This window comes from Solanum pennellii, chromosome 5, assembly GCF_001406875.1.
Source record: "Solanum pennellii chromosome 5, SPENNV200".
Taxonomy (NCBI): domain Eukaryota; kingdom Viridiplantae; phylum Streptophyta; class Magnoliopsida; order Solanales; family Solanaceae; genus Solanum; species Solanum pennellii.
This window is the reverse complement of record NC_028641.1, coordinates 57,511,513-57,534,218: the sequence shown is the minus strand read 5'-3', so window position 1 is coordinate 57,534,218 and position 22,706 is coordinate 57,511,513. Positions and strand designations below refer to the sequence as shown.

Sequence of the window (22,706 nt, the reverse complement as noted above, 5' to 3'; positions counted from 1 at the left end):
TGTTTAGATGGTATGTAAATGACTCTATACCAACAAGAGAGGTTCTTCTGAACAAATCAAAGTAGATTATTATATTACACAACAATTTTAAATGGACGATACATTTAATATAATTAAGTAGTTGATAGAGATAAAAGAAAGAGATATATGATGCTAAGGAACCAATACTAGCACCTTTCGCATCTCACGCTCAAACTCATCCTCCTCATCTTTATTTTACGTTACCTATTATTCTATGCTAGTCAACTACATCACAAGCTGTAACCACACAATCGATTCATACCAGCAAGATTAACACAATTTTTCAAAATCAAACATCAGGGTTCAACAGCTAAATTTTACACAAGTTAGCATTAATCACAGAAAGATTCTTTCCTAGCTACAAGAACATCCCTACCTCCTCCAATTTAGAGTCAAATGGAGGAGTACCCTAGCAATTTTATCTAGTACATTATCCAAAAAACAAAGAGCAACAACCAGATTTGGATGAACATGCCATATGTTGATGTACGTAATGTGACAGTATGCTGAGTCCTACATGAGACAAATATAATGGTGGAATTCAACAGGATGTCAAGGGCGTGGCCTCTTGTTGCTGCATGATGGACATTTGTACTGCTTTATATGCTCAGCCTTCGCAGGTGTGATCTTCACACAATTCCCATGGAACCACCTCTCACATAAGTCGCAACAAATCCAGAATTCATCTGAAGCATAGTTCTCGCCACATGCCCCACAGAGGGTATCACCATGCTCTTCCTCCTCTTCATCTAATCCATCTTCCTCATCTTTTACTTCAACCTTTGCGTATTTACCCTGGATTTCAATGCGAAACTATGTCAATACACCTAGTTGTAAGTTCAATGCATGCATAAAGATCTCTACTCAAACCATGAAACTGCCATTAAAGGTTTATTTATCTATGATAATCTGGCAAAATGTATGGCAGGAGACAGTCTAGTATCAAATAAAACGAACAAAACCTGGTGCATGTGGTGAACAAATCATAGATAAAGTGATGGGAACACAACATGAGGACTAAAGCTAAGGAAAAAGTAAAACTTACAGAATAAAAAGCAAACTTGAAATAAGTAGAACTTCAATTTATAAGGCACTTTGACCCGAAAATTAGTGAAGACCAAATTCAGCAAAATGAAAATCAGAGTTAAATTAAAATTTAAAAAGAATACTACCATGTATAATTATGAAAACACAACATTCAAACCAACTGAAAGTATTAAAATAGCTTAATTATTGAATACTTCCGTCTTGCATCTAAACACGGTGCCCCCTCTTTAAATTACGGGCATAAGCATACACCCCACACGGTGCACCCTCTTCATCATTTACTTATTCCTACTACATCACCAAAACCAGAAGCCCAACTCACTCCCACAAGTTGCAACTTACACAGCAACATAGAAACTTAAGCCTAACTGACTCCCACAAGAACCCCTGGTCAGCTTCCTCCGTCCATCTTACGGCCATCCTCCTCCACCTACGTCCAGATTTATCCATAAAGGAACAGATCTGTCCGGGACAGATCACCGGCAACCTTCAGATAACACCAGCAGCAAACTCTGGCGATTGCCAAAACCAGGTTTCCTGTGTCCTTCAAGCGCAAAACAGGTTCCGTCTCGACTCTCAACTATATTTATATTTAACACAATTGTCATTGCTTACTGCCTCATTTATTGAATAGCTTGTGAACCACCTTAGTTGCTTTATTTTGTTATATTATTTGATTTCATTTCCTGCTGTATTGTTGATTCTAGCCCTTAGTTTCAGTTCTTTGCTTCTTTAAAGTTCTTGTTCTCCTGGAACAACACAGTTTTACTGCATGATTACCTACATTGCAGTGTATTACTTTGATTTAGTATTCTGCTGTAGCACTTCAATTTAGTACTAGATAGCATTTGGTTCTTGCATTCTAGTTTCAATTGTTGTCCTCGTGTATAACCGATGTTAGTGGCTTCTGGAGTTGATGGTAGACCTGTCCTTGGTTGGGGTTGGGGTTGGGGGTGTGAGGTGGAAAGGGTACCAAGGGAGCTCCTAGGTTGAGAGTTGGATCCTGAAACATAGGTACTTTAACGAAAAATTCGATAGAATTAGTGAAGATTCTCAGGAACACGAAAATCAACATAGCTTGTGTTCAGAAACTAGATGGGTGAGAACCAAGGCGAGGGATGTAGACGGTTCTAAGTTGTGGTACGCAAGAGGTTTCAAAGGATATGAATGGTGTTAACATTTCAGTAGATCTCAGGAGCATGGTTGTGGTTAGGAAAGTGAACGATAGAAATGATGACTTTTAAGCTAGTTGAGGGTGGGGCGACTATAACATAGTGAAGTGGATTTGAACGAGGATGTTAAGAAGCGTGTTAAGGTCCCCTGATATGAATCTGGTTATGGGGCGCTGTGTAATATTAAATCTGATGTTTTCTTCCTACGACCTATGGTGCTGGTTTGTTAAGAGAGAAACTGGAATCTCTTGAGTTTGAAGTATTCAGACTTGAATAATTTTCTGCTTATATTTTGTCAGACAACAGATAATTTAAATACAACACTTATAAAGTAACTATCCCTAGAAACTAGGACATGACTTTCTTACTTAGCAAGAATGAAAATAACTGCACTATTACATATAACTGCTACTAAAGAGAAATTACTGCAATAACTATTGGATAACTAAGGAGTGATAACATTACTCTCCTCCTTCAAATCGCGCTTGTCCTCAAGCGCTAAATGCGGAAATTAGTATTTCCCCTTTCCAGTAAACTCTTCCTCATCGTCTATAAAGTCCATCCAAAATAATTTCTTGCATTGATGACCTCGGGTGAATAGTTCATCACAATTGAAACAACGTCCCTTAAGTCGCCTTTCCTCCATTTCAAGTCTGGTTAGTTTCTTCACAAATCTGGCATTTGTAGAGGTGAGAAATTTGTTGTCTTGGATATGCAAACATCTAACGATTGCAAACAAACAGATTGTTCCTTGCGTTCATGAAGCCGCGATAAACTCATCGTTGTAGCCAAATCTGGAGGATTATGCAACTCAACCTCAATTACTATATAATCAGCAAGACCACTGATATAAAGTTCTATTTTTTGTGACTGTGTGAGTGTACCAGCCTGCAAAATTAATCTTCACGGACCCAATCTGGCGCAACTTAGCCAATTCTACTAACTTCTAACTTCTGATTGGTGGCCCAAAACGAAGGTACAATAACGTTTGAACTCATTCCAAGACGGTTCAAGCAGATCTGTCTCTAGTTGAAGAAACCAACGTTGTGCATTGCCCTCTAAATGAAAAGAAGCAAGACTAACTTTTTCTTCATCTGGAGTTTTTTGGTGTCTAAAAAAGTGATGTTCCCTTGGCCAGTAAACCGTGGAAAATCAAACTTTGTATACCAAATGAAGGAACTTCCTCCTGCATCTCAGTTGATTCAATATCAACCTTCGAATTCGCTAGATCCTTTGTGAGTGCATCTAAGCAAGCATTTATTGCTTCCTGTCTCGCTATATTGGCTGCACCTTCTTCTTGAAATAAGTTCACCAATTGTGCCAATTGATGTTGAATGATATCATGTTGTTAAGGTCCCCTGATATGGATCTGGTGATGGGGCGCTGTAATTTTAAATATGATGTTTTCTTCCAACGACCTATGGTGTTGATTCATTAAGAGAGAACCTGCGATCTCTTGAGTTTGAAGTACTCAATGACTTGAATAACTTTCTGCTCATATTTTCTCAGACAACAGATAGTTTAAATACAACATTTACAAAATAACTACCCCAAGAAACTAGGACATGACTTTTTAGCTTAAGTGGAATGAAAATAATTGCTACTAAAGAGAAATTACTGCAGTAAATATTGGATAACTAAGGAGTGATAACAAAGCGTTTCTAAGAAGAGATGGATTAGGTGGTGAGAGGTAACCCACACAGCGAGGAGATTTTTGTGGGAGCTTATTTCAATGGACACATAGGGAGCACTTTAAGATAGTACGAAGATGTTCATGGTAGTTTAGAACGGGGGAGGGGGGGGGGGTTGCATTTTGGATTTCATGAAAGCTTTTGACTTGGTCATTGCAAACTTGAGTTTCCAAAAGGGAGCGGAGCACTTGGTTACCTACTATAGTGGGTGACTAAGACTCGTATAAATTACCTACTCTTTAGGGCATCTCCAACCCCATCTTCTATTTTACTCTCCGAATATAGAGTTTTCTATTTTTTTCAGACAATCAACTCCAACCCAATTCTCTATTACACTCTCTAAAAAAGAATCTTTTTCTTTCTTCTCAATATTTTATTATTGTTTCTATTTCATTTTTATTTTCTTATTTTGTAATATAAAGCATTTCTTCTTTATGCAAATAATCACTATAATCTTTATCTAATACAAAATTTTATTTTTTTCAAATTCTTCATTTAGTACAAATTATATTTTTAATCTAAATTTCTAAATAACACATTGCAATAAATATTATATATAATATATATATCAACGAACAATTCAAATATAAGTAAAATCATTGATGAAATATAATTACATCATATATTGTATCGTCGTAAAATTTATTTTATATTTTACATAAATACTCAACTTTCTTAGTTTCAAGAAAAAAAACTCAACTTTCAAGACTACTATTACTCTCATAAATGTTCTATTAATGTATTACGGAGTTCAAAATGAGCAATTTTTGTCCGTATTTTTCAGGTGTAGCTAAAAATTGTTTAAATTAACAATTTCTTCTTGTATCCAACTATTTTGTGTACTACTTACTTCTCCTATTCCGTTTTGAACTATTGCATCAAATATTTTCATGTTCATTAAAAAGTATAGTTTAATAATTTACCACTATAACATAAAAGTAGATTGTTTGAATTATCATATAAATACTTCATAATGAAAAATAATTATAATTTAAATTACATATTTAAAAAATAAAAAAAAAATTTTAAAAAATTAAATTAGAAAAATTGTTAATTCGGGAAGGAAGGTATTATACTTATCAATAATATGTCTTAGATGTTATATTACTTAGAAAATAATTACAAATATTAGAGACCTAATTAATAGTCTTATATGATATAAATAATATTAAAATAACTTTAAATTACATATTTAAAGTGACAATTTTTTTTAAAAAAAATAAAAAATTATTAATTATGGTGGAAGTAGTAACTTGTTAGTAATATATTTTTAGATGTTTTACATTTAGAAAATAATAACAAATAAACACTTAATAAGTAATATAATAGAAATAATATTTAAATAATCAAAAAGTAAAATAGAGAGGTGAATAGTAATTCTTTAAATTTGAAGAACTACTATTCACCTCTCTATAATTGAAGAATAGGGAGTGAAATAGTGAATGCTTGGAGAACTCAATCTCTATTTTATTCTCCAAATATAGAGAATAGAGCATAAAATAGATATAAATTGGAGATGGTCCTAGGAGGAGTGGTCAGTGTTTTGGACGGTGAGAGGTGACAAAAGGCGACAAGGGCCTGCCTGGCCACGCGGCGAGGCGAGCGGCTAGGATCTTGCCTTTTTGAATTAAGGCGCCAATTAATACCAAAAATTAAAAATATTATATTGCATATATAATATCAATTAATATATTATTGAATTGCATATATAAATACTAATTAATAGATTATTGAATTGTATAATACTTCCAAACTCAAGACAAGTTTAACCTCTCAACAATACAGAGTTACAGACCAACCAACAATCTTCACAAAATGCGTACTGATCCTGAAGTTGAACAGAAGTAGAGAACTCACGAGAAGTAGAGGATTTGAAAAGAAGAAGAAAAAAAAGAGGTAAACCTGGGTCCTGGCGGCTGGCAACAATTCAAGAGGAAGAGACGAAGAGGAGCAGCAACTCGAGAGGAAGAGACGAAGAAGCGCAGCAACTCGAGAGAAAGAGACGAAGAGGAGCAGCAACTCGAGAGGAAGAGATTAAGAGGAGTAGCGACTGAAGGTGGAGTCGTGGTGAAGAGAAAACGCGACTTTTGCTGATGAAAGTTTGAAAATAGAAAAAAAAAACTAATTTTGACAATATTATTAAGTTAAATTTTTTTTTAAAAAAAAATTCGAAATGGCGACGCCATTTACGTCGCCATCAGGTCGCCTTGGGTCGCCTATTTGAGCTTGCCTCGCCATATCGCCTTTGGCAAATGGCTCGCCATTCACAACACTGGGAGTGGTAAAGGCTTATGCAAGGAGTGCAAGGTTATTCGGAGTGAGAACCTAACTATTCCGTATAAGCTCAAGGTTATGGATTTACATTCAAGATGAAGAGGAAGAAGACGATTGTTTATGGCCAACCAAGGTTTAAATGGGAAGGCTTGACCATTCCTAATGTGCGAGAGTTGGGGAAGAAGTTGATGGCTATGAGGGCTTGGGAGAGTAGTAGGGTTGCAAATAGTATGTGGACTAGGACAATCGACTGCATTAGGGATGGGTCTCGAGGAGTAAGTTAGGTGGTCTTAGAGGAGAATGGTGGTAAAATGGAGAGGTCCAAGAGAAAGAAGAGGACAAGAAGGATGCGTATAAGGTGTCGTGGGAAGCATAGACAAGGAGGACTATAGCAAGAATAGGGAGAGATATAAGATGGCTAAGGAGCAAAGTTAGCGCTTACGGCAGCTAAAATGCCAGCATGTGAACAGTTGTATAAGCTCGTCAAGACGAGACAGAGGAGAGCTCATGATCTGGACCTAGCAAAGTTTTAACATGTATGCAATTATATAAATTACTCAAAATACAAATAATATATATATATATATATATATATATACATATATATATATATATACATATACATACATATATATATATATATATATATATATGTATATATAAAATGTCATGTGGTGATATATTTGTCTTTTCAATTAGTAAATGTTAAACAACTTACATTTCAAAAATTGTATTAATTTGTATTTAGATTTATTTAGCAACAAACAATTCTCACTAAACAATAAAATTTGTGAGCTGATTTATTTAAATAAATTTTCTAATACAAATATAAACATAAAATTAAGAAAATAAATAAAGTGATAAAAAGGATTTGAGGGATATTTTTGCCTTCACATAGTTAATTCCATGGTATTAAATCATATGAATTACTAATACCACCAAATGTAAGGTATTAGTTATGCATCACATAGTACCATCTAGGGTGTATAACTAATCCATGAATTAGTTATACATAAGTCCAAAATTTCTACCAAATATAGTACTAAATAATACCATAAATAGTGCATGAATTATTTCTCCTAATACTTCCTACCAAATGACACCTAAAGGTTTTGGATTAAGCAGGACTAAGACGGAGTACCTGGAGTGCAAGTTTAGTGACATAACTCAAGAGGCGAAAGTGGAGGTGAAGAATTGATACACAAGCTTTCTTAGGAGAGGGAATTTAAAGTATCTTGGGTCCAAGGTACATGAAAGATTGACGAGGATGTAGTGCACCATATTGGAGTCGAATAGGCAAAATAGAGGCTCGCTTCCAGAGTTCTGTGTGATAAGAATGTGACACCAAGGCGTAAAAGTAAGTTCTACAAGACAGCTACATTGGTGTTAGGGGCAGAGTGCTACTAGTTAAGAATGATCATGTTCAAAAGATGAAGGTAACGGAGATTAGGATGCATAAATGGATGTCTGGCATACTAGGAGGGATATGACTATGAATGAAGATATTTGGGGCCGAGTTGCCTCCGTGGAGGACAAGATGATGGAAGCTAGGCTGAGATGGTTCGGGCATGTGTAGAGAAGTCGTAAATGCACCAACTAGGAGGTGTGAGAAGTTGGTCATAATGGGTGCTAGGAAAGGTACGCCAAAAAAGAACTGGGGAGAGGTGATTGAACAAGACATGGCTCAACTCCAACTGTCTAAGGACATAACCACGGATAGTAAGGTTTGGAGGTCGAGGACAACACTTAAAGGTTAGTCTCTATCGTAGCATCTTAAAGGGGGAGAGTCAAAGGCTTAGTCTTCTCTACTACTTTTTTCTTTATTTGTAGAATTACTATTTAGGGCCCGTTTGGCCATAGATTTCCCAAATAATATTTGGGAAAATTTTTAACAAATAGTGTTTGTTTATAGAATTTACCATTATTTGATTAATATTTTTGGCAAATATCCCAAACTCCCTAAGACTAGTTTTTTCAAATATTTGGGCCAAATCTCACTATTTGGGATCTTTTGAAAATTGAAATTTTACATCAAACTTTTATCTTTTACAAAAACACCTTCTATAGTAGTTGTTTGCGTTCTATTACATAATTTTTTACGTGGACACCAAAGTAGTGATAAAATCTTGAGTGAATATAAATGATGAAAATGACGAACTATCGGCTCAGGTAACAAAATCATGTGTTTTGTCTACTTCACGATGTATAGGAATGATTCTTGTTGCACTCACTCCAATCTACCACATTACTCTAGTGTCATATACACTATTTGTTATTGTTGCAACGAAGATCCAATTGACTTGTAATAAAAACTTATAGTTAGTTTTGATAGTTTTTAAAACTTATGGTAATAAACCATATTTTTCTAAAAAAGTGAAATATATTTCCCGATAGTGAAATTCACCCAAATTTTCACCCAAATAATATTTGCCAAGAATATTTAGAAATCTATAGCCAAACGCTAGCCTAGAATGTGAGTAATGTCTTTTATTTCATTTTATAGTCACAGTTGGTTCATTGTTTGCACCTATTTTGCCTCTTTTGCTGCAACTATTTTTAACTGCTTTGGTATTGCTATTGCTATTTTGTTTTCATATTGTTCTTGCAATTATTTTTGATAATTCTTCTACTGAGTCGGGGGTCTATGAGAAACAACCTCTATACCTCACAAAGGTCCCGTAAGATCCAACCTTCCCCAGATCCCACTTGTGGGATTACATTCGGTATGATGTTGTTGTCTTTGTAATGATCGAATTACAATTGGAATAAGTAATGCTAGTACCCAAATACACAATAATATCAAGATTACTCCAACTCTTCAATGTTGAGATTCAAAGCACCAACTGTTTCAAGTTGGGATCATCTCACCATTGTTTGACGCACACTTTTATGAAATGCATGGCTTCACCCTAAGCATAACCCCTTGTTTAACATTGCTTTAAGCCACAAAATGATGGCCTTAAACAAAATAACACTGCCTAAACACAGTTGATACTAGACATAGCAAATCAAATAATCCTCCATGCTTCAAATAGAAAGAAAATCAATGTTTTAACATCTTAAAAGCTTGTGTAGATTTCCCCAACTACATTGGATAACACTATGTTACAGGAATCATCCAAAACCACTTATCCACTCACGTCGTTCAGACACGATTTTGGTGTGACTTGTGAATGTCAGATACACACCGAATTTGGTCAATAAACACGGGTGCTTACAATACATATACATATAATACAATTTGATGTGTATTTATTGCAATACTTTAAAGCCATACAAGTCAGATATATGCTCTCTGGCACATTTCCCAAAAATTATCTCTGCTTCCTAGGGGAGAGAGAGAACCCTGTTTCCGATAGGTCACCTAGGAACTACCATCTCTCTTCTTCTTTCACAACTATCTCCTTCTGCCATAGTCTACTTTCTTTCCTTTTCTATTCCTGCTATACGACAAATATGGGAGAAACAAAATATATTTCAATTCGGGATTCAAATTATTTGACATTACAAATAGAGTTCAGATGGATCTGTTTGGTATGAATGGGTGGAGACGAAGCGAAGGATTATGAGAAGATCAATTGTTAGCAGCAATGTGATGGACTGGATATGTTTCTTTAAAAGAGAAGCATCAACTGATCAAAAGAAGAGCATAAGGAGGTGGAAGTTTGCTGAAGGAAAAGAAGAGTACTTTTTGTATGAGGAAACATAATGCATATGGGAGATATATAAGTTATAACCAGTATCTTCTTAAATGCTGGGGGAAGATCGGTAATTATTATTCCAGAACAAGTCTTGAATGATGGATGGTACGATTTAACTTTTAAGATGGAGAATTTAATTAAATTCTCAAAAAGACAGCCAATACGTCCAGACTAGAAGAAATCCAATCCTCCATATTCAAAGACTCTGTATGATAGTAAATGGATTTCAAACAGAGATGGAAAGCACTTAAGATAGGCAACAGGATGGCCTGTTGAAGAGGTGCCTCGTTGGGTATCTGGCCAAGGCAATTAAAGAAAAACCTTAGCAGAAGATGATCATCATCCGAGTGGAAAAAGACCTTAGGAGTCACCATATATGAGCTATATGGAGATATGTTCCTTTTTGAATTCCCCAATAGGTTCATGGCAGAACAGACATTGCAAGGCCAATGGAAGTGGAAAAACCTAGGTTTTAACCTAGAATGGTGGAGTCTGGTGCTTGGCTGCTTTCCAAACATCACGATAATCAAGGAAAATTGGATCAAGTTGTGGGGTGTTCCTCTACACCTTTGAACGCACCAAGTTCTCGAGGAAATTGGACAACTTTGTGGTTGCTGGATAGCTACTGCAAATGAGTAAAGTTGAAGAACCACATCACATGGAAGAGGTTTGGTTGCAAGCAACGGCAGAACCATACCACAAGAGGTGTCAATAGCACGAGAAAGAATAAGATGTCACTTCCCTGAATGGACTGGAAGCAAACTGAGTTGCAAAATGTCGCTGGAAAAGGCATGTTGTACTACTGGAGAAGATATTCTACTGGAAAATCTAGGTCAAACTTTGGACAAGAGGGTAAAACAAAATTACGTCAATCTCTGTGATTCAGTACCAAAAATCCTAAATTTAAGGGATTTTTGTATAGAAGAACATATGGGGAAGGTAGAGATTATAGCTGGAAGGGGGATTCAAATAAGTCATGTGAGAGTCACATGCCTTCTTTAATGAAGAGCTCTTAATTGGGCCTAGAGAAGCTCATGGAAAGGGTATTTAATTGAAGTGGAAAATGGGCCTGATCAGACAAGCTTTGTTATTTGTAACAAAATAACAAATTCAACTCAGTCAATACTCAATAGAGATAGACTTCTACAGAACAAAATACTAAACAGGAGATGATGGTGGTGAACCGAAGTGAGGAATTGGTGGAAAACCCTCTGCAAATTGCGCAAGATACAATTACACAAGTTTTGAGGAGCGATAACATGCAAGAGGATAGATTTGAAGAGAATCTAAACGAAGGGGGAAATTTAACGGTGATCAAAAAGCACAACTCGATTACTATTTCAGATAGCTGGGAAGTGGAAGAGGTGGCACCTCTGCTTGTACAACAGGATCAAAACAAGGGTGAGAGGGAAAGAGACAACTCTGTTTGGATTCAACAAAATTTAGTCAAACTGAGCAAAACTTTTGGGGGTTGATTTCCAAGGACATGAGGAAGAAGCCTTAGAGCTGCTCTTATAGGTAGATAGTAGCAGGCATGCAAGAAAGATGGAGATGGATAGTGTGCGTAGAAAAGGAAGGTTCAAGGGTGCGCAATAACTCAAAAGCTTAGTTTCTTTTGATGCTAAATATAAAAACAATGAAAATAGAAATAAGGGGAGGAAGATGCTAGCTTTGGATCTATGCAGTTCAAACTAGTTTCCTAAAATTCAGGGGCGGGGTGAACAACAGAGATAAGAGGAGTATTGTACAGAGTATGGTGGTGGACTGAAAGGCTAACATCATTTGCCTCCAAGAAACAAATTTGGAGGGGGACATTTTTGACGATGTCAAACAAATTTGGGGTCGTAGATGGATTAAATTTGCTCTCCTGGAGACTAGTGGCACTCAAGGGGGAATCATAATGCTTTGAGATAGTAGAATATGGAAAGGGGAGATTCTAGAAATAGGCACTTTAACTTGCAAATTTGAAGCTCTATTTCAGTCTTTTGAAATGGAGTTTATGGCTTTATGCTCCTAACTGTTATGTGAAAGAAGGAAGGAAGGTGTGGGAAGAAATGGCTAATGTTAGAGGTCTAGTGGAAGTTCCATGGGCTATTTGTGAAGATTTTAATACTACTAGATTCATATTAGAGAAAAGGAATGCTGGGAGGAGAAATTTGTAGATGGTGGAGTTTTCAGGCATTATAGATGATCTTAAGTTGATAGATCTACCGTTACAAGATGGGAGATACACTTGGTTCAAAGGGATACTCAAGATGCAGCCTCCAGATTTCAGAAGAGTGGGTACCATCTTCAATAACATAAAACAAAGTACCCTACAAAGATTGGCATCAAATCATGTTACTGTTTCATTACAAGGGGGTCGTTGGATCAAGAACAACAGATACTTCAAATTCGAAAACTGGTGGTTGACCACCACAGGTTTCAAAGATGAAGTCCAAGATTGGTGGAGCTCACTCTCTTTCTCTGGGAAGCTAGATTATATCCTTGCCTGTAGTAGGTCTGTTGAAGGGATTTGAGAATGCAGAGACAAAGTTTACTTGAGAAAATGGCAAGATTAGATGACAATCTGGAAGACAAAAGAGAATATAGGGAAAAGGCTACAGTTGGAAGAGCTGATCAAGATGGAAGAAATATCATGCAGACAGAAGTCTAGAGCTCTGTGGCGGATAAAAGGTGACAAAAATACTAGGTTCTTCCACAGGATTTCCAATGCCCATAAAAGATTCAATAATATTGATTAATTGATGATACAAAGGGAAGTCTCAGAAGGTCCAGTCAGAATTGAAGAATCATTGAGTTCTATCAAAATCTATACATTGAAAGTTCTCAATGGAGGCCTACCATCGTGTGTCATGATTGTCCAGTTTTGAGTAATGATGAGAAAGAGAACTTACAAAGGAGGTTTGATGAAGAGGAAATACCCATGTGCCCGAAAATATGTGCTATCGATAAGGCTCCTAGGCCAGATGGGTATACAATGGGCTTTTTTAGCAGTTGTTGGTAAGTAATGAAACATAACATTTTGGAGGCAACTTGAGTCATAGACAGCCCCTCCTTAAAGTTGTCCGCATAATACACTTAGGCACCTTAACTACGACTTGTACCTTTGCAAACTTAAGTTGTTCAAAACATATATCTATTAAACACAAAGTGCTTACATGGCAAAATAAGTGTACCTCACTATTGTTTAGCGGGTGAATAGGTTCCTATTTCATTTTTTAATTTTGTTAAGATAAATTTGTAACTTTTTGTCACACCTGACATACATTAAAAAAAAAGCTATTAATAAAGAAAAAGAAACAACCCCACCCCTTTACCAGTCATCTTCTTCATTCCATTTCAAGAATCTCTTGCACTTCATTTTGTTTCTACTTTTTTTTTCATCTTCTGTTTAAATGAAAAACTAAATTTGCTAGTTAAATTATTGGCAGTAGTGTCATCCCCAATTAAAATTTTCTATGTCATATTATCTAAAAAAATTACCGGCAAATTTCTTTGCCACGACCCCCGCCACACCCCTTTCCCATACACTCCATAATTTTTTTTCTAGCTTCATTCCACCATTACCAATATTATCAAAAACTAAAATCAAATTCGTCAATAATAATTCCGGCGAAACTCCATTTTTTCTGGCGAGACTAATACGAATCTAAAATTATTTTCTTTCAAATTGTTAAATATTCAAATCTTAAAGCTCACAAAATAGAAGAAGAAAAAAAATACAGAAATATGAATTAATGATTGAAAAAGAAAGTGAGATTGAGAGAAATGACAACTACAATGTTGATGGATATCGAAATAAACGAGAGGGGCAGGTGTATGGGTGGAAAAAAGATCGGTTGAAATAAAAAAAGGTGGAATGAAGATGATTATCTGTGGTTTTAGTCGCGGCGTCTCTGTGCGTGTTCCGGTAAAGAAGTAAAGCGGAAGGCTGGATGTGGGGTAGGTTGGGTGCTCTGGCAAAGAAGAATGAGGAAGGTAGGTTTTTTATTTTTCTTCTTGTTAAAAACATAGTTTTTCTATTATTTTCCTTTCTATTTATTTTTTACTTGGTATTAATTACGAAATGCAACATGTCTTTTTTTTATTTGTTACTATGTCACATCATTTGCGAGTGTATGACACTCTCTCTCTATTTTTAATTCATTGTCACAAAATGTTCAATAGTTTTATTTTTTTTAACTAATGAAGGTGTTCAATTAGAACAAGCCCAAGATAAAAAGTCTAAGTGAATTATGCAGAAAACTTGAACGGGCCCTGCATAACTTAAGCCTTATGGAGGCATTCCACAATTTTCACAAGCGTAGTTTCTTCAAAAAAAGTTTTGATTCTTCTTTTATTGCTCTCATTCCCAAGAAGAAAGGAGCCATAGAACTTAGAGATTTTAGGCCCATCAGCTTAATTGGCAACGTATATGAATTGCTTTCCAAAGTACTCACAGAAAGGTTGATAGTGGTGATTTTGAAACTAGTAGATGAACACAACAGATGGCATTTTTCAAGGGTAGACAAATCATAGATGGTGTGCTTGTGGTTAATGAAGTAGTGGACTCCAGGCAAAAAGAGAAGAAACCTGGTCCTTTCCTTTGTAAGGTAAAGGTTTATTGACTAAGTACCAAGAAGGTACCAAAACCAAAAGTTACAAAAAACTGCTGGGAATATCCATAAAGTGAATTACAACATCTCCATAGCAGTTCCAAAAACTCCATATATTGATCGATTATATCAAGGAAACTACTTTTACACCAACAAAACAAACTATGTAAACACTTGTTTTTAACTCTAGAAATATGATCTTTTTGCCCATCAAAACAAGCTTTATTTCTTCCTAGCCAGATAGTCCAGAATATGCACAAAGGTATAGTTCTCTAGATTTGCTTCAAAGCTTTGTGTGTTCTCTGGTGCTGCCAACTCTCCAATAATTCCTTCACACGTTGAGGCATGATCAAAGAGATCCCGCAAATACTGAAGAAAAATTCCCAACATTGTCTAGCTCTTCTCTTCTCTCAAAAAGAGAAGAAACCTAGGATTCTTTGCAAATTGGACATAGAAAAAGCATATATATATTTTGAGAAGGTAACAGTCTTGTATTAAATTCCAAAAAATCAAACCTGTCACAACTTGTTACAGGTTTACCAATTACAAAATAAGGAGAGTATCAGGTTGATCTTCAATCCTAAGTAGCAAAAATTACAAGGTGCCTAAAGCATTCATTACTGAATTCTAATCTTCCATATACTCCTGTTCACACCAAAAATGAAATAAAGCCCAACAATTCATCTTCATCTTCTAGATGTTGTTACTTTTGTTCCGTAAGCATCTGAGGTTCCTCTCTTTCCACACAGACCACCAGATATAGGTGGGGATGATCTTCCATCGTTCTTTATGACAAGAAATGTAGGCAAAGCTACTCCATATCTTCAGGGCCTGGACAATATTTCTTGGCATCATCCAAACTAGGCCCTTCTAATTGATGAAAATGCTCCACAAATTATTAGTGATCCTACAGTGAAGACACGTAAATTGGAGTTTCCTACTCAACCTTCTCGAAAATAGAGGTTTTGGACACAAATGGCTTTAGTGGATAAAGTTTTGCATATCCACAGTCTGTTTCTCTGTCCTAATAAATGGTGCACCAACAGGTTTTTTCAAAGCTCAAAGAGGTCTAAGGCAAGGAGATCCTTAGTTCCCCTTCTTGTTTTTGATTGCAACGGAAGGACTTAACAGCAGGATTAAAACAGCCAAGACAAATGGATGGTTAAGGTAATTTGAAGTAGCTAGGTCAAATCTTGAGAGTCTTGAGGTGTCCCAATTGCAATATGTTGATGACACTCTAATCTTTTGTGATGCAGACCAGTTAAGACATCTTAGAGTTATTCTGATCCTCTTTGAAGGTCTCCCAGTACTACTCATCAATTGCAGGAAATGCATGTTATATCTTATAAACGAAGTGACTAGTTTGGATATACTTGCTGCTATATTGGGAGGAGAGCTGGGGGTCTTCCTATTGTGTACATGGAAATGCCCCTGGGACCAACTCAAATTCAACAAATATATGAAACAATGTTTTAGAAAGAAGTGAAGAAATTGGCTAGATGGAAGTCACAGTATTTGTTTGGGGGAAGACTTACTCTCATAAACTCAACTCTTAATGCCCTTCCAACATACATGTCCTTGTTCCCTATTCCTGCAGGTATCATCACTAGGTTGGATAGCATCAAGAGAGATTTTATGGGATGGTAACTCTAAAAGAAAGAAGTACCATTCGGTCAAGTGGAGATAAGTTATGTATGGAAAAAAGACTGGAGGTATGAAGATTAAGAATCTGAAAGTTCACAGTGAAGTCCTCAACATGAAGATGAAATGGTTATGGAAGTACTCCAGAGATCAAAATCAGTTGTGGGGCAGAGTTATCAAATCTAAATATGAGCAGGAAGATAACTGGATGACCAAGAAGGTCACCACTCCTTATGGGGTAACCTATGGAAATCTATCCGAGTCGTGTGAAGTGAAATGCAAGCACACTCCAAGATAAAAGTGTCTAATGGGAATAAGACTAGCTTCTGGGATGATAAATGGCATGAAGTTGGCATTTTGAAAGTGGTCTTTCCAGATATGTACAACCTAACTAATCATCTTCTCAAAACACTGGCAGAGATGTGGTCAGCCAAGGATGGAATATCAGTTTCAGAAGACAGATGAATGACTGGGAAATCAACAGAGTTACTGATTTTCTCAACACTTTGAACTAGTTCTCAGGTCTCCAACAGGAGAGAATACTCTATGGTGGAAAGGTAATATTGAAGAGGTATACAAGGTCAATGTTGCTTATCATCAATTGAATCAGTTCAACTACCAGATTCTCAACAGGATATGGAAAGTCAAAATTCCATATAACGTCTCCTGTTTTATATGGCTATTAGCAAGGGGAGTTGTGCTTACACTGGATAATCTAATGAAGAGGGGAATTCACATGTCTTCAAGGTGTTTTTTGTGTAAGGAGATTGTCGAGCCAATCAGCCACTTATTTCTTTTTGCAAGTACACAGGCAGGTTATGGAGCATTAATTTAACCTTAAAAGCCTAACATGAATCATACCAAGCAAGGTTTCTGAAGTTCCGAGAAGCTGGGATGAAGTAGGAGTAATAGCTAAAACTAGGTGTAGGTGGAAACTCAACCCAGAATGCATCTGATGGACAGTGTGGAAGGAGAGGAAGTAGAAAATGAAGTGCAGAAGACTAGCTTATAATTATATATTACTAAGTTCTCTTATTACATTTTAAATAAATAATTTAATGCGCGGGCACGTATACTAGTGGGAATAAGACTAGCTTCTGCGATGATAGATGGCATGAAGTTGGCATTTTGAAAGTGGTCTTTCCAGATATATACAACCTAACTAATCATCCTCTCAAAACAGTGGCAGAGATGTGGTCGGCCAAGGATGGAATATCAGTTTTAGAAGACAGATGAATGAATGGGAAATCAACAGAGTTACTGATTTTCTCAACACTTTGAACTAGTTCTCAGGTCTCCAAATTGGAGAGGAAACTCTATGGTGGAAAGGTAATATTGAAGAGGTATACAAGGTCAATGTTGCTTATCATCAATTGAATCAGTTCAACTACCAGATTCTCAACTGGCTATGGAAAGTCGAAATTCCATATAAAGTCTCCTGTTTTGTATGGCTATTAGCAAGGGGAGTTGTGCTTACACTGGATAATCTAATGAAGAGGGGAATTCACATGTGTTCAAGGTGTTTTTTGTGTAAGGAGATTGTCGAGCCAGTCAGCCACTTATTTCTTTTTGCAAGTTCACAGGCAGGTTATGGAGCATTATTTTAACCTTAAAAGCCTAACATGGGTCATCATACCAAGCAAGGTTTCTAAAGTTCTGAGAAGCTGGGATGAAGTAGGAGTAATAGCTAAAACTAGGTGTGGGTGGAAACTCAACCGAGAATGCAACCAGATGCTATGAAGGTGAAGAAAAGGAGGTGCAGAAGATCAAGCTTAACTTTATCTTACTGCTCTTGGTGTAACCAGTTAGGTTCTATGTCTATTATTGATGTACTTGATTCATCATAGGCAGAGATAGAAGCATTCTAGAGTACATTTTGTAATTGTGGTTTCAGTACTACCGAAGTACTATTCTGGATATAATACAAAATTACTGTTTATCAAAAAAAAAACTATCGTACCTCAACAATGTACTTGGACTCCTATTCATACCCTCCAAAATCTAAGATAAAGGTTATGAAAAAATTCAAATTCTAGATTCACACCCACATCTAATATATGCACTCATATCCATGTAACATATGATAACTAGGCAGAGACCTAATTAATAATCACTTCATCACGATCCTTATGATCATTCTTATGCTTGTTGACTACTAAAAATCACTACAAAATTGGCTTTCTATGACTTTAAGTGGTATGCCCTCGTGATATTCACTTGATTTTTGTTCCAACTTGTTGATTAATTCGTGTGACCATTGAGGTACTTTTTTGCTGATATCTTTTATTCCAATAGGTTTTTTCTAGATTTTGTCCCATTAGGCTCAATTGATTGATTACAAAATTTACAAATTTAGTTCTTTTTCCTGAATTCACCTATCAACTAACAAAAGCAGATCTAAGCTGAAGATGGGTGCACCTCTACTAGCGATAGGAAGGAACAAATCTGGGAATTGGATATCATACTTGCAAGTTCAGAGATGACAAACTAATTAATATTTGAACACTATCAGAATGGAGTTGGACGGAAGAGAAAAGACAAAGAAAATTTGATTGTCTTTTTCGAGAAAAAGTACTTTTATATGTCAAATATTAGAACTTCTAAAATTATCAAATTACGTAAAAGTCATTTATATATCAATGATTATGACATAGGAAAGATGATAAATGCACTTGTGAGAAAAGAAAGGATGAAAAGAGGAAAAAGGAATCACATATTGGAAAATAGAAAGAAAGAAACAAAAGAAAAAGAAGCAACAACATACCCCGTGAATAATAGAAAATGAAACAAAAGAGAATAATATGTAATAAGGGAAAAGATAAAATAGAAACAATATCATCTAAAAGAAAGACCACAAATGTTATTTGTTGTATACATCAGTGCATCTTATAACATGTAACCATTTCTAACCAAAATATGTATACATATTCTACAGATCTAGTCGAGCATGGGTTCCAGTGCACCATATTTTACCGAGTGGTTCTGCCACTGTCATCTAACCCTTACTCTCAAACTAGTTGGGGTGAGCCATATATTATATCCTCTATATCAGTTCCACTCGATTCGGCCCTATTTCACCAATATCAACTATAGGAGAAAAATGCATAAATGCTTGAGTCATCCATATTATCTATCTAATACAACAAATTGTGCTAGACACTATAATTGTTCTCTTCGGACTACTTACAAGGCATTTGAGCCATCATACACAATACAAGTCCCCAATTACCTCAGCTGAAGTAAATAATTCACAAACATATAAACAAACAATATTAAGTAAAAGATAGATCTAATATCTATGGGTCAAATCCCAACTCCCATAGCTGATAACTGGACCAATACTTTCAGGCCACAACCCCCTTCCTTTTTTCTTTTTGGGGATATGTATTTTTATACTACAATCTTAAATTTCAAGGTTAATATTTAGTGCCCTACGGTCCGAGAGTCCAAGGATTTTGTGAGAAACTACCGCTTGCCTATCTATCTTTTAAGTGAATACTGCAAAGCAATGGATATCAAAGAAATTTTATTTTGGTAAAGGGTTTCAGAGTGATAGTGTCGTACCAATTTAGAGTTTGACTTGGATTTGTTGCTGCTATGATTAGAGACTGATGATGATCTATCTTTTACTTGCTTCTTGGCAGCTCCAGTGACAATTTCATAAATTGTTGGCAGCTCATTTATCATATTGAACAGGCGTTTCCTGAATCATAGAGGCCAAAAATGTTTAGGTAAAACATGAAGCTTTTCAATTTAGTAAACTGTAAACTAAAGTAACTGTTTTCTGTCATGAACAGAACATGCACATGCACATGCATCTCCTGAGTCCTGTTACCATTCACATTCAAGGGCTTTACAGAGTTACAACTTACACTGCTTAGCTATTTAACAGAATAACCAGCTCCTGGTAGGCTATATGTCCACAATTAATAAATATAAAAGATGAACTGCAATAACAAATTCATCAAACGAAGATCATTTTATTTATTTATTTTGATAAGGGATTCATCAAAGGAAGATTGAATACACACAGAAAAGGAAGGCAAAAAGCAATGCAACTGTTTCTGTGAAATCTATTGAGAAAAAACAAAGTGTATGGTACCTATCAGCTTTGTCAAAACCAAATCTGGCACCAAAATAAAAGGCAACAGAGAGCAACCATGCATCACTGTGAACAGCAACTAGGGCCAACCAGTCCTTTTCCTGCATCCCATCTCTGGCAAAGTTTATACCTAGTGCTGGCTCTGGAAGCTCAGGAGGCACCTCCTCAGCTGGCAAATTGACTTCCCATTGCTCGCTTGGAAATCCATAGAGGCAAAGATTTTCCTTTTCTGCAAGGTTTTAATAAGCGAGAAAGAGAGAGCAAAATAAAACTTCAACATTGAGATGTCACCAAGAAGTTTCAGATGACCTGATCTATTCTTCCGAAAGTTGAGCAAGAAAATAAAATGTTAAATAAACCACGAAAATCCTTTTAAAAGAAAACATAAAAGTATTTGAACATCTGTTTTGCTTGTCTAAGGTAGATATTCCAGGATCAGAAGTCTAATTAGGCTAAAAGATATTCCAGGCTCTGTCTGAGAAACAACGTTGCGTTCTTTTCATCGAATTCATAAGTCAGGATTATGAAAAACTATAAGATTTTCCAAAATCATAAACTGTCATGGGAAATATAAAACAAACAGTTCCATGTTGCTTACGCCATTAAGATGATAAATAGAGCACAAAACATAGCAGTCAAGCCAAAGATATTAGACAGATTTTACGCCCTAAATTCATGGACCAATCAACATTTAAAGCCATAACCTAGCCCAATATAAGAAAGTTGAAGAATTAGCCTTCCAAGATATTGCAACTTAAAACACCCAAACATTGGAAGCTGGACTCAAGTTTGTGACAACAATTGAGTGATGGCAGCAAGGAAACAATTGACACATCTTCAGACAAGCTCAAGCAATGTATAAGTATAAAGTCTAGCGGACGGGCAAATTTTGCAGGAATTTTTTTTTTGCACTTACGTGTTCAAATATACCTTCTACTGTTAATCTTTGTGTCTTGTTTTATTACGGTTTTTCCTCATCATACTAGTAACTGTCAACTGGTTCACATTACACTCAACCTAAGGTTAGAGGAGGTCACCATTCTAAGAAAACAAATGAGAGGGGTTGGGGTTTTGTGAGGCTCTTGAACATCCCTTTCAAAGTCTCAAAAAACAGTAAAGGAGTTGAATTAAAATGTGAACAGATGGTTCTTCTACAATAATGACCTGAATAATAAATTATCATCCTTCAAAAAGATGTGTTTGGAAATATAGTTAAGACGAACAGCTTGGAAAAATGAGCTATGACCTATATAGCCACTTAAAAAGGACCCATCCCCTCTTCCAGATTTCCGGCTGCAGATAACATCCTTCCACTCAAAGAAAAATGTTTTTTTTTTCAAATAGTTACTGACAGAGCAGGAAAGATCAAAAATCTAAATGGGCATCAGGCTTATCCCTTGGGACATCAATAAAAAGGTTTAATTGAGCAAAATCATTGCAAAAAGAAAAGAGAAATCCGGTGCACAAAGCATTCCGCATTAAAAGGGTCCGGGTATGAGTCGTATTCCCTAGGGTGCGCTGTAGACAAATCTACCCTAATGCAAGCATTAGTGGCTAGTTCCACAGATCGAACCCGTGACCTATTGGTAACACGGAAACAACTTTACTATTGCTCCAAAGCTCCCCTTCAAATAACTAATCAGTACAATGTGTCTACATATAGAACCCATCTATTAAATCAACTGCACATAATTCCATATCATCACACTTCAATTCAGAATTCAAGAAAACATAAGAGCAACTACATAAACAAGCCCGCAAAACGAAAAAAAGCGGAGGTTAAAACAACAATAATGCAGTGAGATTTGGAAGCAGAAAATTAGCAAATTAATTTCTTATTTTCAAAGAGAATATATTTAGTAATTATAAGCCTGCACCCATCATCACAAAGGAGCCCCATGCATCAACTAAAATATTGGACCCGTTTCTGAGCAAAAACAGTACCAAATAAATAATCAGGAAATGCAAATTCTATTTTAAACAGGCTAAAACGTAAAGATCCCTAACTCACCAGGGTCACACTGTTGATAAAATTCCTCCACATCTGCAAGAAAATGGCCAAATTAAACCTCTAAAGTATTACAGCGTACAATAATACAACACTAACAAAACTCAAAAATTGAAATGGAAAACTCTAAAAGCGAAAGAACAAATTGAACTCTGAACACAGAAAAAGAAGAGTTTTGTGTGTCATGAAAAAAATAGGATAAACATGCAGTTGGTAGATAAGGGAATGCAGGTGTGTGTGCGAGAGAGAGAAAGGAAAAAAAAAAGTGAAAGTATACCAGTGGTAAGGGCTTTGATCAAACCGGCACGACGGCCTTTCAAATCCTTCAAAACTTCCTCCACAGTGCGAGGATTATACTGTGCGCCTCCTTCCATGGCCGATTTCTGTGCACACAACGACTGCTTTTCCCCTGCTTCAACTTCAGTGTTTTCAACGACTTTTTTGGATACGA

At 36.1% G+C, this 22,706-nt stretch overlaps 1 protein-coding gene across 1 annotated transcript; it reads right to left on the bottom strand.

Annotated features, from left to right (window-relative positions):
* Nucleotides 1–261: 261 nt before the first annotated feature.
* Nucleotides 262–22,706, bottom strand: LOC107018567 (PHD finger protein ALFIN-LIKE 4-like). The gene is made up of 5 exons (XM_015219076.2): nucleotides 22,533–22,706; nucleotides 22,259–22,291; nucleotides 20,248–20,476; nucleotides 19,710–19,848; nucleotides 262–816 (listed from the first exon to the last, which is right to left on the bottom strand). Exons 1-5 carry the CDS (start codon nucleotides 22,627–22,629, stop codon nucleotides 574–576), a joined length of 741 nt encoding a protein of 246 aa, XP_015074562.1. The 5' UTR covers nucleotides 22,630–22,706; the 3' UTR covers nucleotides 262–573.

Bases quoted from the DNA above. Each gene is read 5' to 3' on its own strand.
- LOC107018567 (XM_015219076.2), bottom strand. From the start codon at position 22,629: ATGGAAGGAGGCGCACAGTATAATCCTCGCACTGTGGAGGAAGTTTTG. The intron at 20,477-22,258 runs GTGAGTTAGGGA...AAAACCTTGCAG, and splicing joins TTATCAACAGTGTGACCCTG to AAAAGGAAAATCTTTGCCTC. The intron at 19,849-20,247 runs GTACCATACACT...TCTATGATTCAG, and splicing joins GGTTTTGACAAAGCTGATAG to GAAACGCCTGTTCAATATGA.